The 14,725-nt window shown below is 42.0% G+C and overlaps 1 protein-coding gene across 1 annotated transcript in view; it reads left to right on the forward strand.

Moving 5' to 3' along the window:
* Positions 1-14,725, forward strand: part of TGFBR1 (transforming growth factor beta receptor 1) — a 79,468-nt gene that overhangs the window by 29,686 nt on the left and 35,057 nt on the right. Inside the window, exon 4 of the mRNA XM_014602556.3 lies at positions 5,139-5,369. Within this exon, the coding sequence (XP_014458042.1) occupies positions 5,139-5,369 (231 nt within the window). The remainder of the gene's footprint in view (positions 1-5,138; positions 5,370-14,725) is intronic.

The following is a 14,725-nucleotide window of genomic DNA, read 5'->3' on the forward strand; positions in this document are numbered from 1 at the left end:
CAAAGAACAGCAGCTAAAAATTGTTTTAATCTGTCTCTCAATTCTTCTGTTTGATCGTACATTGAAGCATCAGTACTGTCAACCATTGTGAAGGGAAGCTGTCTATCCCCAAATTAGTACAAAGGGATCTTACTTTGTCAGATGGGGCCCTGGAATAAAGATTGTGCATGCCTGTCTCTTATCAAGAGAATTGCTTTATTAGAAAGACAAATTAGCATTCAGATCGGGCAGTAGAAATGCAAAAATATATTCACATATGGGAGGATGGGTGTAGGCTGGACCCCAGGATGTCTGAGCTTTTGTTTAGTTGTTCAGTTTCTCCAACAACTCAAGTACCTTATTCCCCAAACTCCCTGGGTTTACAACCACAGATATGCAGTCATTAATTATATGCATTTATCTATATTTTAATCAGCTATATACAAATTTCTTTGTTTCACTGAAACTTTTGGGGCTTGATAGAACCAGTTCTATGATATGGAAAGCATCATTTAGTTGGTATTTGTTTCTGTGACATTTACACATCTGGAAGGAAGGATTCCTTATCTGCTTCCTTCACCAGGGTGGAATGTTCAGTCCCATCAATTTAGTTTGGTTAACTCAATTATGGTTTTCATTGACAAGGGTGCTTTCTTCTGGTGTGTCTTTTTTTTTTTCTCTTTTAAGCAACCTAAGAAACCTAACATGCATACATCTATTCAAACTACCTCTAATGCATGTGGTTACATCAAGTATTCCTATTAACATGTATAAGACATGATCTAGTATTTGGATTATCTAATTTAAAGGCTTTGGGCTCTGTTTAATCTGATCTGGCTCAGATGGACACGTTAACTACTTTCTTTCCTTTGCTGACCAAGCTAATTGTCCTCAAATGCTCATGTTGTGGTCACTCAGGCCCCTGGCAGTTGTTCATTTAAAGGCCCAGTGGGATTTGGTCCCTGATACAATTGTGCATCCTACCGTACTACATATGCATGACAAAATGTATGATTCTGGGATTGGGATCGTGATCCTGGGCTCCCCCTGAACCGACGAGTTGCAAGCTGGTTGCCTGCACATTGCAGCTTGTTTTAGCACCCGTTTTTAGTCCCCAGATCCAGCCAGCCAGAAGCATTTTTGTCCCCCTCTTCTTTTTTTTCCTTTAAGCACTGTCTCTTCTCTCTCATGCTGGGCTGCCTGGCCAGGGCTTGTTCAACTTGGGGTTTAAAGTCCCCAGCTGGGGAAGCCCTTTGGCTTTCCCTACCTGCAGCATCTGGCTGAGCTGACATTGAGCTCTTGGCCACTGGTTTACACATTAAATTTTAGGCACTATGCAAACAATGTGTGTAGACATTTTTATGGCTTGTTTTCCTTTCATACCACCCTTATTTATTTTGCTATTAACATGGTAATCTTGGCAAAAATGTAACGTGTAGAGGGGGCCTTAAAAACGGGCTTTTGAGGCCTCCTGCTTCTAGCCACGCTTTTGCAGCTTAACCCAAAATTTCTGTTACTCGGGTCCATATTTACAGCAGCAGTGTGCAATTCCAGTCTTTGCATAATGGAGGATATATGCAAGGTGGAGGCGCTTATGCCAAGATCTCTAATGTGTTCCTTACAGTTGCAATAGTAATTTCCCACTCCTGGTCCTACTGCTCTGTCCCAGCTACACTTCCCCTTTCTTTGACTGTCCAGTTTCCCAGACTGCCCAGGGCTATGCATCCCTGCTCACCTTCAACACAAATGACTATTAAAGGCAGGGCAGGAAGATACAGTGTCAGCATGTTCCTGGAAGGGCAGGAGGGGGGGAGCTGTGGAGGGTCCCCTGGGCTAAAAACCCCAACGGAGCACTGAGCTGTGGTCCTGCTCAGAGGCAAGGTGGTGCTGTTTTGTCTGCTTGTCAATATTTCTTGCATCCAGTCCCATTCTAATGATGGATCTTCAGTCAAGCTCATGTTTTCTTCATTTTTTTTATGGATAGCTCCATTTTTTTTGTGGAGTCTATGGACAAGCATTTTTAGCCCCTTATGCACTGTCCGTAAATTGCTGTAGTTGGCAACCCTCCGGGAATATATTCCTTTTGCTAATGCTTTTGAGAGTCAGGTACCAGTAAAGATAGCTGTAGTTGCAAAATTATGAGACACTGGCTCACAGCACCAACATAAGTACTGTGTTAATAAAGAAAAAAATCATGGAACAAGCAGGCAAAAATGAGCTACCAGAGTTCTGTGCATATATGCCACTCTGCACCAAAATATTTAAATGTGGAACTACAGAACTGTGTAAGATTCTTCTGCTTAAGTGGAAAGAACACCCATTTCTATCAGAGATGTTGGCTTTATCGCACTAATCTAGCACTAAACAGGTAAGTGGAAAAATTCTCCACTAAACAACCTGCCTGCTGTTCACTAGCTGGTGAGGAAAATGCATCAAAAAGGCAAAAAATCCCTTATTCAGTTTTTGGACCTTACCTTTAGTTTTGGTTAAGAAAAAAAGGCAGCGCTAGATTTTGAATGGTTTGTAGATTATTTGTGTTGTTTTATTTGTTAAAGGATATGTATCTGTTAGCAGGATTGGGTTAGATCCTGCATACTGTAGTAGGCTGTCTGGTTTCTTATACTGTATCTAAAGGGTAGACCAGTAGTTTTCAACCATACTGGACCTGATGTACCCTTCCATATCTTTTGTGACCTTGAGTGGCATCTAATTAAAAAAAACTATTTTATATTTTACAGTGCTTACTTCATTGTGGAGGGACTGGGCAGTGGGGCTAGGAGGTTAGCCAGGTAGGACCAAGACTGAACCTATGTTTATCTCCTTATACCTTGTGTGGTACCTTCATTGAGAATCACTGGAGTAGGTGTTGGCGAGGAGAAACGGAGATAAAAGCTGCTTTTGTAGCAGAACATATATCTTGTGACAGTTTTAAATTTGGCAATTTTGGTTTGTGCAATGCATGTTTGAGGGGTGTTGCTTGGTGTGCTTCTCTCGACCTGCACTTCACATAGAGACATGGGTCTACTCAGGTTCCAGTGTGGAGGTATGGGGCTCCTGGGTAGCCTTACACAGATCCATGCGTCTGCATAAAGCATGGGTTGGTATGGATCCTAGTGTGGAGGTGTTGGATTATGCAAGTCCCAGCATGGCATGGAGGCATGGGTTACCAGGGATTTCCCAGGCACTAGGGACCCACACAAGCTTTCTCTGCTTATGGAGATCCCATCCCATGTTCTACAGGCCCCTCAAGCACCTGGAGCAGCCAAAGAGTGTGGGCAGCACTGGGCTGCCCACACTCTCCCACCACAGAGCAAATGGATATCTGCCAGAATAAAATGAAACATAATGTTACTACTTCTTGTTGCAGCCACCAATGTGGCATGGTGAAGGCTAGGGATGTCTGGCTCACCATTTGTACTGCCATAAAAATTCTTATGGTGGCTCCAATATGCTGTCATGAAATGTCTGTTTCTACCCTAGAGACCCCCAAATATCAGTGTAGCATGTGACTGGAAAATGTTTTGGTTAATGCTGGCAGTCAGGAATGTGGCAGCCCCACAGAATAGCACAATAAAAGTTTTCTGGTTATAGAGGGAAGGGTTAGTTTAAAAACAAAGTATTTTATAGGTGAGAGAGCAAATGGGTGAGGAGTAAGTACGAATATTAGCTGGTTGTACCAGATAAGTTGTCGAACAACATTCTGAAGTTGTGATTTTTAAAACTATTGGACATTCTGGCATTTTAAAAAGTTTAGCGAAGTTAAGAGTTTCCATTAGGTAAAATAGAGGCAAGGTTTAGAAAGTTTGTATGGGAAGCTTAATGGGTAAAATGTGCAAAATGTGTCTTTTCCCCTAGGATAGGGTGATCTCCTCTGAAGCAGTGTTTTGTTGGGGCACTAGTTGTGAACATGCTGTTTGACATATTTGGGTCTTTGCCATGGATAGTCTGGTAGTAACTATTTGTTGGTAACTGTGGACTAATTTTACAAATTGGTAGAGATTATCCAGTAAAACCAAAAGGGTTTAACAGTAATAGAAGTTCTAGTGAATAATTTCTTCTGCAAGTAAGATTTGAAAATCAAAAGAGAAACTTTGAATCCAGATTCTTTAGCTGTTTGTGAGATTCTTTAGCTGTTTGTGAGATTCTTTGACTGATCAAAGCCCACACTTCAGTGTGGTACACCCCTTCAATCTGATGAGCTATTGGAAGATCCCTGAGAGTGGCGGGTACCTCTTGTAGAACTGCATCAAAGAGCCTTGGACCAACTTTTTACTTTTCCTTTAAGTGCCATTTTATAAGCTATCAGTGAAGTTATCCACACTTGGCTGTAAACAACAACCCTATCAACACTGGCACAAAGTTCCTGAAGAGAAATGAGATAATTTGGGCTATGTAAAAATCTTACAAACATTGAAAAAGCTTGTGTTTGCCAGGGAAAGCTTGAGTATAAACCCTGATCTAATGAACAGCTCTATATTTTAAAGTTATATGGGGAAAATGTGAAAAAAAAAAAAATGCAACATCTTGTATGGCTCTACCTTTTTCAAAAAAAAACAGCAGGAGCCCTAAACTGGATGAACATAGAGAAGCTTTCAATGCAGAGATGAATAGGCTATAGTTGCATGTTCAGATAAAACCCAAAGTTAACGTAAGGATAGAATCCCTTTTTCAATAATAGGTTTGTTTTCAACAGTTTTTAAATTCCTTTTTTTTTTTTTTTAAACTTAAAGTTTTACTCTACTGCTTCTCACAGCATTTGAGCTGTTCATGATGATGATGTCTAGGTCTTTTCATGTGTTGTTATATTTAATGAAGAAGCCAACAGACTGAAGTAGTAGTTTTAATAACTTGAAAATGAAGGGAAATTTAAAATTTCACATTTTATTTATTACAAATGAAAATTGTAGAATAAAGTAAAATATTAAACATCTGGCAGTTGCATTACTGGCCTTTAAGGGTTATCAGACATGTAGATGAATATGTAAGAAGTTGTTTTCAATCTCCGAAGGCAAATTAGGAATTTATTTCATACGAATTCTAAAAGTAGTGGTTAGAGAGGGCATGTGTTATGCTTAGCTCTTGTAGCACTTTTCATCAGTAAACCTTGCTTCATAAACAATGAATCTTTTCAACTAACTGTTTAATCTTAAATATTTTAGGTCTTCCCTTACTTGTTCAAAGAACAATTGCGAGAACCATAGTACTTCAAGAAAGCATTGGAAAAGGTCGCTTCGGAGAAGTCTGGCGAGGAAAATGGAGAGGAGAAGAAGTAGCAGTGAAAATATTCTCTTCAAGGGAAGAACGCTCATGGTTTCGTGAGGCAGAAATTTATCAAACTGTTATGCTACGTCATGAAAACATTCTTGGATTTATAGCTGCAGACAATAAAGGTAAGTGAAATTTTAATTTTTTTAATAACTTCACTATGTAATGGTTGTGAATATATTTATTTACATGGGAATAAAAAATGTAAATGTCTCCATTTGGGTATTTCCTGTTTGATATTTATGACACGCTTATTCCTACAAGTCTAAAGAAAAGGTAGAGTTACATTTGTATCATTAAATCTATTTTAATTATATAAATATTACTTGTTATAGTATTTACCTAGAAAATAGAAACAAATCTAAGATCATATAGCTAACATTCTGCCTAGTTGTTTTAACTTGCCTATGCAAATTAAGCCTTACATTGGAATAGGATTGTCTTATCCAGTTAGCTCTGTTTTGCTGCATAGTTACTGATGTATGTCTACTTCTTCAGTTATCTGCTCAGTATGCAAATTCCTTTGCTTTAATTTTCTCCTGTGTTCAGAAAATCCATACAACAACCGGGAGCTGCATGTCAGTCTAAGTCCCCAGTTCCTCCTTCCATTGTGGCAAGCTGAGACTGTCCAAATAAGAAATATTTGTAAAATTGAAATTTTGCTCCCAATATTACATTTGATATAGAACTGACTAGGGATCCCACTTCATTTCTTAACAAAATAAATAAATAGTTTTCTTGTAAGATCATAAATTTTCATACAGAGGTGCTTTTCTGCTTCATCTTCATGTTTTTTTTTTCATTAAATGTAATATATTGAATTCTACCAGTGATGCTCAAGGCACCCCTTGGAAAATGCCAGCAATTTAGCTTCATCTTGTTGTTTTGACAGAAAAATAATAGAGCAATTCTCGTGTTGTAAAGAACTCAAAGACCACAACAGAACAGAATGTTCTTGATGCTATGAATTCCTACTTTGCATGACCTTGGTTGAGAATCGCTGAACTATACTATATGGTAAAGTGTCTTTAAGACCACATCACTTAAGTATTTCAGCTGTGCAAGGGATTGGACTAGATGATCGTTAAGGTTCCTTCCAAGCCTATACTTCTCCTACACAAGGATGCAAAGCACATTTCAAGGACTTGGGTTTTCTGTTATGAGTAGTCATATTGTTAGCATGAACCCGCCAGGGACGCAGCTTGCTTTTTCTTTCATTAACGACGTGAATATTATCTCATTTCTGAATAGGTTTCTATGATGCTAGATTCCATCTCCCCCTTGATCCTTCTCTCTCCCTAGTCCATTTTAACCTTTTTTCCTACTTGCTATTTGCCTACGAGGAAAAACTAGTGCAGTAACATTCTATCCTTTTATCTATATTGAGACTTGAGCTGCTTTTCTGCTGTATGTATTTCAAATCCAAATGTAGCATAGTTTTTATTATAGTATTAGGTACTAAAGCATTTTAATAGCTAATAGGGCTGTGCAAAGTTTTGGTCCCCGATTTCAATTCGGCGGAGATTCTGCCCGATTCGGTGGTTGACTCTCCGAATCAAATCAGGATACCCTTTAATCTCTCCAAATCGATTCAGATATAGACACAGCTTTTAATGTTTTTGCTACATATCTCAAGGTACCAAGCAGCTCATGAACGCTGCGATGGTTGGGTGAATGGAGCGTGTGCCACAGGAGCATGGGGGCCTCCCCAGTGAGCTTGGCAGCAGACCAGGAAGTGGACCAGAAGCATTTCTGGGGGGCGTGCTGGGCCCCCTACCCATGCCTTCCGGCTCGGCAGCTGGTGCCTCCTGAGTCTTGGGGGGGTACCCGGGGTCCCCCCATGGCCAATTGGTGGGGGTGGGGGCTCCCCCGTGTGCTCAGCGGTGGAAGTACTTCCGGGTCACTTCCGGGTTCGCTGCCAAGGACGCAGGGGACATGCCTCCCCTTACCCCCCTCCCCCCAGGTGCTCCTGTAGGATGCTTCATCCACCCCATCATCGCAGTGTTCATGAGCCGCGCCTGGTACCTTGACGTAAAAAAACATTTCAGGTTGTGTCTATGGCTGAACCGCTGATTCTCTGAATCAGCATCGAATCTTCAGATTCGGATTCAGCCGAATCGAATCAGAGACAGTGATCCAAATCAATTAATCGAATCACTGTCCCTGATTCCGGCTGAATCCAAATTGGAATCGAATATGGCCCATTTCTCACACCCCTAATAGCTAACTGAGAAAACCAGTGTATTTCTTAACAATCAAGATGTTTTGAGATTAAGTATCAAATTACCATGATTATGCAGTATAAATTATTGGGCTAATTTTGTGATGTTACTGCTGCTAAGGCTAGACGGGGCCTCTTGAGCCATCAAGTCCAAGTTCCTTCCATTCGCAGGCACTTCACATGCTTGTCTACAAGTACAAGGAACAATAACTCAGACTCCAAGAACAACCTATAAAATGTCACAGGTGAAAACAGGAGAGGATAGAAGACACTGCCAAAGAGGACTCCTGACACTGCAGAGATGGGGGACATAGTTGATATATTTTCTCAAAAGATCCTAGGAAAAGGACCATGCCCCATGCTACAGTGAAAGACAAAATTGTTCACAGTCCTTGCCAATCTGATCTGAGGCTAAACTTCCTTCTTGACCTGAAATTTGGCAATCAGTATGCTTATAAATGGAAGAGCAAGATCCTTTAGTCGGGAACCTCTGGGATTCTAGTGGCTACTGAAACAACAACACACCCTAGTCAAAAAAGCCCAGCTATAAGCTATGGCCAGTGTCCTTGGAGGAAGGCAAAATCCCTGCCTCCCCACCCTTCACCAGGGAGCCTGTTACACTGAATTTTAACTGTGGGTGAGAGGAGATTGACTAGTGAGACCATACCAGTCACAACGCAAAAGCTTTATTAGAATATGCAAAAGCAAAGACCTATTTGTACCAATAAAGACAATGGTTATGTAGCTTTGAATTCAGGGAAGAAATAGATCCACTGGCCAGGCTTCAGCTTCCCCACCCTCACCATTTTGCTTAGACCATTCCAAAACTTCATTCTTCTTGTAGTTAGAAATGTTCTTCTCCTATCCAGTTAAAATTTATCCATAGCCCTTTGATTTTATGTCCACTTGCTGTTCAGCATCGAATGGTCTTTCCTTTCTTAATAATCCCCCACAAATGTATAGAGTTACCATATCCCTGGTCAATCTTAGTTGTGCTAAAATAAACAAGCCAAGCTACATTTAATCATCTTTCATAAGAAAAGATCTCCATGATCGTAACCATCTCAGTGGCCCTTGTTTGAACTTGTTTCAGTTTCATTTAGTATTTTTGAACATGGTAGACTGGAACTTCATGCAGTATTCTAAACTATCTTTATCAATGCCTTGTACAATTGTCTCTACTGCATAGGTGCTAATACATCCTAGATGCATCTACATGTTCACTTTAAAGCAGAGCAGACTAATGTGACCCTCAGTAAAGGGTCATTGTCTACACATGTGCCAGTATCAGAGCTAATTAACTGCCGTAAAATAGATTTTACGGCACAGTAGTTGACTGCACTGAAATACACATGTAGATGGGGTATAAATTGCACATGGTCAGCCCAACCAGCTGGGGCCTGCTCCACCCTGGTTCAAGTTGCTGCTGTTCTGGGTGCATGTGTAGACACTGCACCTAAGAGCAGTTCGCTCTGGCTTGAACTGCTCTGGAGTTCATTGCTTCATATTAATTGCATGTGTAGATGCACCTAAGATTGCATTAGCCTTTTCCATGGATATGTTGCATGAGTTAGCTATCTTGTGATCAGTGTGCCCAGGTCCCTATCCTCGTAATTTTTTTTTTCATTCTGTGTGCCTCCATATTATTGCTGAAGTCCTTATTATTAGTCCACAAGTGCATAATTTTGCACTTCATGCTGTTAAACTTAATTTCATTTCTCAGGATTATCTAAACCTTCCTGTTTAATAGTGTGGTACTCTTCTGCATTGATGATGACTCCCAATTTATTGTCCTCTACAAATGTTATGAGAACTTTATTCCAGTATCAAGGTCTCTTACAAAAATGTTAAGTGGAATAGGTCCTAAGACCTATTCTAATGACTAGAATGACATTTAATGTCATTAAATGACAACTCTAATGACATTTGTTTTCCTTGGCTGGCTTGAGTCCTGAGAGTTCACCTGAAGGTTTGCACATATTATTTGCTGTGCATCCAAAAATAATAAACCTATTCATTAGTAAACATATGTCTTTGTACAGATATTCAGGCTATGTGCTTAAAAATAAAAAAGCTGAAAAACACTAATTTATTATAGTAACATACTTGGATATTGATTAAACGTTTATTTTTACCATCTCTCAATCTTATGTGAACGCTAATTCAGGTTGGCTTGGAGGTAAGCACTGGCGTGAGTAAAATCTGACTGAAGGATTCTGAACTATGTATGTTAGTGGGGGACAGTCTTTTTGGCAGGTGTGACACACATTTGCCCCACTTCTTCCCAAAGTGCCACTCTGATTCCCTTTGCCTGCCCAGTCAGCTATTCTGCTTTCTGCTTCCTGCTTTAGTTTCTGCTCCCTGGGCTCCTGCCTGATCTGCTGCTTTTTCTTGTGCTCCCTGCCCTTTCTGCTACTGTGCTGCCTGCTCTCCCCCCCCAGTTTGCTGTGTGCCACACGCAGAGCTCAGAACTTGTGCTGCAGACTGGCCACACTTGCTGTATAAGATAAAAAAAATAGAGTAGAAGTGTAGCTGCTGCAAGGATTAATTCAGCTTTATTTGGGACCACCTTTCTTCTTTGTGAAAAGGCAACAAAACTATCATGTTATTTACTTGCAGGCGATAAACCAGTGGGGGAAAAATATGCAGGGAGCTAAAGAAGTCTATGTAATGACAGCCTGTTTTCTTTTCAGGTTGTTAGGTTGGTATCCAGGAACAGGGGAGGAAAGTTGTAATTCCTCTCTATGCAAGGATAGAGGCAGTTCTCAGAGTCAGGAGGTCTGGATACTTGTCTGTTGCAAACATTTTTGTAACAAGGGTCTAGTTTTCCAAAATGCTGAATGCCCTCTAGTTTCACTAGTACAGGGGTGGGCAATTATTTTGGACGGAGGGCCGCATACTGAGTTTTGGCAAGCCATCGAGGGCCACATGACAGGCAGCCAGGGGCAGATAAATATTAATTTTCTAAATATTTTAGGGGCCCTGCAGGCCGGATAGAATGGGCGAGCGGCCACATCTGGCCTGCGGGCTGCATTTTGCCCATCCCTGCACTAGTGGCACTGCTTCATGAGCGGCTTACCTTTCCGAAATAAATTCTTTAATCTGTGTTTTTCCATAAGTACAGTGAGGAACATACTTTCACAAAAGAATAGAGACTATAATTCACTTCACCTTTTAAGTGCCTTATCATAATTGCAATGGCTTTCAATCTTTTTAGAGTCAAGACAGCCCCTCAGTAGATTCAAGACACCCTGTGAAAAATTTCAGCTCTTAGTTTTCACCCATTTTTTCACTACAGAAAAATACTAGAGCTGTTTCTGTTCTTCTAAGGAACTCAGAAAGACCACAGTGGGTCAGAATGCTTTTAACACACTAGATTCATATTTGAAATCTCTGGGTTTATCTTGTGAATCACATTTGCACATGGAAGAGTGTTAATGTTGTGTGTCACCCCGTGGCATCCTTGAAAACATCTCTATGTACCACAGAGTGCCATGGCATTCTGGTTGAAAATCACTGCACTACTGTATAGTATAGTATGTAGGTAAGATTGTATTTAGCTGCAAGTGTTGGCTACAAATGTCCAATTCGGGATCCTTAAAATTCTAGTTTATTAGGCGGATTGAAACACTGTAATCATAAACCTTGGGGCTGGTCCACACACACACACACACACACACACACACACACACACACACACACACACACACACACACACACACTAGCAGGCTACAGAGTCAGGTATACCTATCCTACAAGCGCTGGAGTCTGTCGTTGAGGCTTCTTTCAGCGTAGTGTTATCTTCCAGAAGGGGGTCGCCGGCTGGTCCTTCTGGCTGGACGGGTCTGGTCGAGTTGGAGATCAAGAGGGCGCCACTGAAGGTCACTTTTCACTGCCTTTTATCTGTCCCTGGCAGACTTTGGTGACTCCCCAGGTTTCAGGTTTGCCCAATCCAGGGGTCATTGACGCTCGTGGGACTTCCCCCTCCCCCCCCCCCCTCGGTGGCTACTGGACGGCATCTGTCAACCCCAGGGGTTGTCCGCATGTACGTGCAGGTTTGGGAGTCCGTTGATGAATTTTGAATAGGGCTCTGGGAGTGGTCGATCTGGAGATATTCAGCCCAAAAGTTGGTCCCTGGCATTGATTAACTCAGGCCAGGGCTTCTAGCCCTTGATCAGTGATGTTTAGAGATTTCCCGGTTGTTACATTGTCTTCTATTGAGTTCTTCCGTTGGCTGATCTGCAACTTCCAGGTGATAATTGCTGTCTGCTACTATGTTACACATTCAGTCACGTTACACATTCAATCACTGATTCACTCGCTCTTTCAGGGGCCAGCCTGATACAGAGAAGGGCAGTTTGATTCCTGCCCTTGTTAACATTGTTACAATGTATAACTTACTTATGAAACTAAACACGTTTAGTTGAAAGTTGAAAGGTGAGGAATATAAAATATAAGCTACAAATGCCATAGCACACAAATAGATAAAAATACCAAACTACAAGGGGAGATACAAAATGCACACATACAAATTTTAAAACACAATTCCTTATCTTAAAGTGAAAGAGAGAGGAAGGAAGAAAAGGTAGAAAAAGAGAAACATATCCAAAGAGGGGAGAGCAACTGCAGGCAAGAGGAAAAGGGGGCTTTCTGCTACACAAGATATTAACACCAAGAAGAGATTACTTGTTTCAGATAATGTCATGGGTATAATTAAGGTTTCTGTTTCCTTCTAAGATCTTTTCTTCCAAATATGTATGTGGTGTTTCAGTTAAACTGGGCCTTGGGTTCATCAGTAGTGGTCCTGTCCTAACATCCTACCTGTTCCACTTCAACTAGCAGGGAATGGTGGTCAGCTGGGGATTAGGCTTTTTATCTCCTATCATTGTCTCTTTCTTTCACCCCTTAATCTCCCTTTAAATCCCTGTGGGAAGGAGATTCTTAGGTTATAATCTCTTGTCTGGCCTTTTATCTGAAGATAGGATCATAATGTATCAGCAGAGTAGGCAGCATCTTGCTTCTCTTTGAAATATTCTCCCCCCTCCCTTCCCTTTGGAAATGGAAACTTTTTGAGGTTCTACTCATCAACATGTATGTTCAGAAAAAAAAATCGGTCTTCTTGCTTGTCATACTTAGGATTATGTAACATAATTTAGGACAATGCACCAATGTTCTTGGTTTAAAGAACTTGTGCTATGAGTAATAGGGGGATTGAGTTTTCACTTGTTTTTAGTTGTGCATCACAAAGGCACGCACTAATTACTAATTTAGCAAGCCATGTGCTCGCGAACAAGGGCTAAAGGCCACTTCCATCGACGAAGCATTCTGATCCATGATTCAGAGCTACAGATCCTTTGCCCTTGTATCCATCCTTCAGCAGGCCCTCAGTGCTATGCACTGTTCACTGCTCTGAGTGATAGGGAGATGACTAACAGGGAGGTTTGTATTAATAGGACTAAATTAAGAAATAGGGGGAGTTTTAAGAAAGCAGGATTTTCCTACAATAAGGGCAATGTTGTGGTAAAAAATGGTTGTGATGCCTTAAACAGAGCGACTTTTGTAATAATAAAGTAGGTCAGGAAAGTTAATTGAATGAGAGGATTGCTTTGTCTGCTTAAAAAGCATTTTTGGTGATGATGATCACGTTTCTAGGTCAAATGAGAAATTCCAGTGAAAAACTGAAGGTTCAAGGTTCTTGCATTGATTTCCTATCATAGTAATTTTCCATGGTTTTAGAATCATAGAAAATTAGGGTTGGAAGGGACCTCAGGAGGATATCTAGTCCAACCCCCCTACTCAGAGCAGGACTAGCCCCAACTAGATCACCTCAGCCAAAGCTTTGTTTAGCCAGGTCTTAAAAACCTACAAAGATGGAGATTCCACCACCTCTCTGGGTAACCTGTTCCAGGGTTTTGTTACCCTTCTAGTGAGCAATTTTTTTCCTACAGGAGACTGGTAGGGAGGGTATGGGGGCACATGCCCCCCTGAGATTGGCCCCCAAAAGTGGGGCAGCTTTTTTGCTGCCCAGGCCAGCAGTGTGTTGGGGGGAGGGGGCACAGAAGTATAGGAGTGGATATGGGGCTTTTGGCCCGCCCTTGGAGCCACCCACAAATTGTGGCCCCTCCAGACGCAGGAGGCACCAGTCAGCCCTGCTAATATCTAACCTAAACTTCCCTTGCTGCAACCTGAGACCATTGCTCATTGTGTATAAGTTGATCCCATTTTTCTGATTAAAGAAGTTAGGAGTTTCGTAGGTTTGGTGTATAAGTCGACCTAACTTTTTGGATAAAAAATATGGGGTCGACTTATACCAGCACCTGTGCGTTCTCACTGTGGGCCAGGCACCCGGGGGGTGAGCATGCGTCTCAGAGCCATTCTCAGGGGATGAGGCCAGGCTCAGCACTCAAGTGGTGTGGTGCTGGCTGGGGCATGGTAGGCAAACACCAAGCCTGGCACTGCTTGCAGAGGATGGGGCTGCTCCAGCCGAGCACTAGGCCTAGCCCTGTCTGCTGCGAGCAGCATTGGCGAGACGAGCCCTGTCCCTGGCCAGAGGCACTGCGCTTGGCTGGTGCAGCTGGGTTCAGCAACACCATTCACAGTGGACAGGCCTGGGCTTGGCACTTGGCTGGCATGGCCCAGGCAGTGCTGCTCATACACCAGCCGAGCACCAAACCTGACCCCTTCCATGTTCCCATCCCTGGGGAGCGGCACCAAGCTCAGTGCTTGGCTAGCACAGCCCCACCTCCTGTGAGTGTCACCAGGCTTGGTGTTGGACTGGTGCAACCAGGCAACACCACTCATAGGGGATGGGGCTGTGCCAGCTGAGTGCTGAGCCTGGCCCTGTCCCCTGCAAGCAATGCTGTGACACATGTGCATCCCCTGGTGCCCAGCCCACAGTGAGGGTGTGCAGGGGCAAGTATAAGTTGAGAGCTGAGCCTGGCACCACTCACAGGTGATGGTGATACAGTATATAAGTTGAGGTTAAATTTTAAGAGTTAAAAATTGGGCTTCAAAACTCAATTTATACACCAGGAAATATAGTAATCATTATTCCCATTTCTTGGGCCATTTAATGGTAGTGAAAGATCTGGATTGCTTTATTCCTAGTTCTCTGCTCTGATTTGGACCCTACTGCCATCAGAACAGGGACAGCATTTCTGAAAATCCATTCACAGTCTCCTTATTGTTGGGACTGTGGGACACTGCTTTGCCTTGGCCATCTTTGTTTTCATTTTCTTTGTTTTGTCTTCTGGTACAAAT

This window comes from Alligator mississippiensis, chromosome 5 (assembly GCF_030867095.1).
Source record: "Alligator mississippiensis isolate rAllMis1 chromosome 5, rAllMis1, whole genome shotgun sequence".
Lineage (NCBI taxonomy): Eukaryota > Metazoa > Chordata > Crocodylia > Alligatoridae > Alligator > Alligator mississippiensis.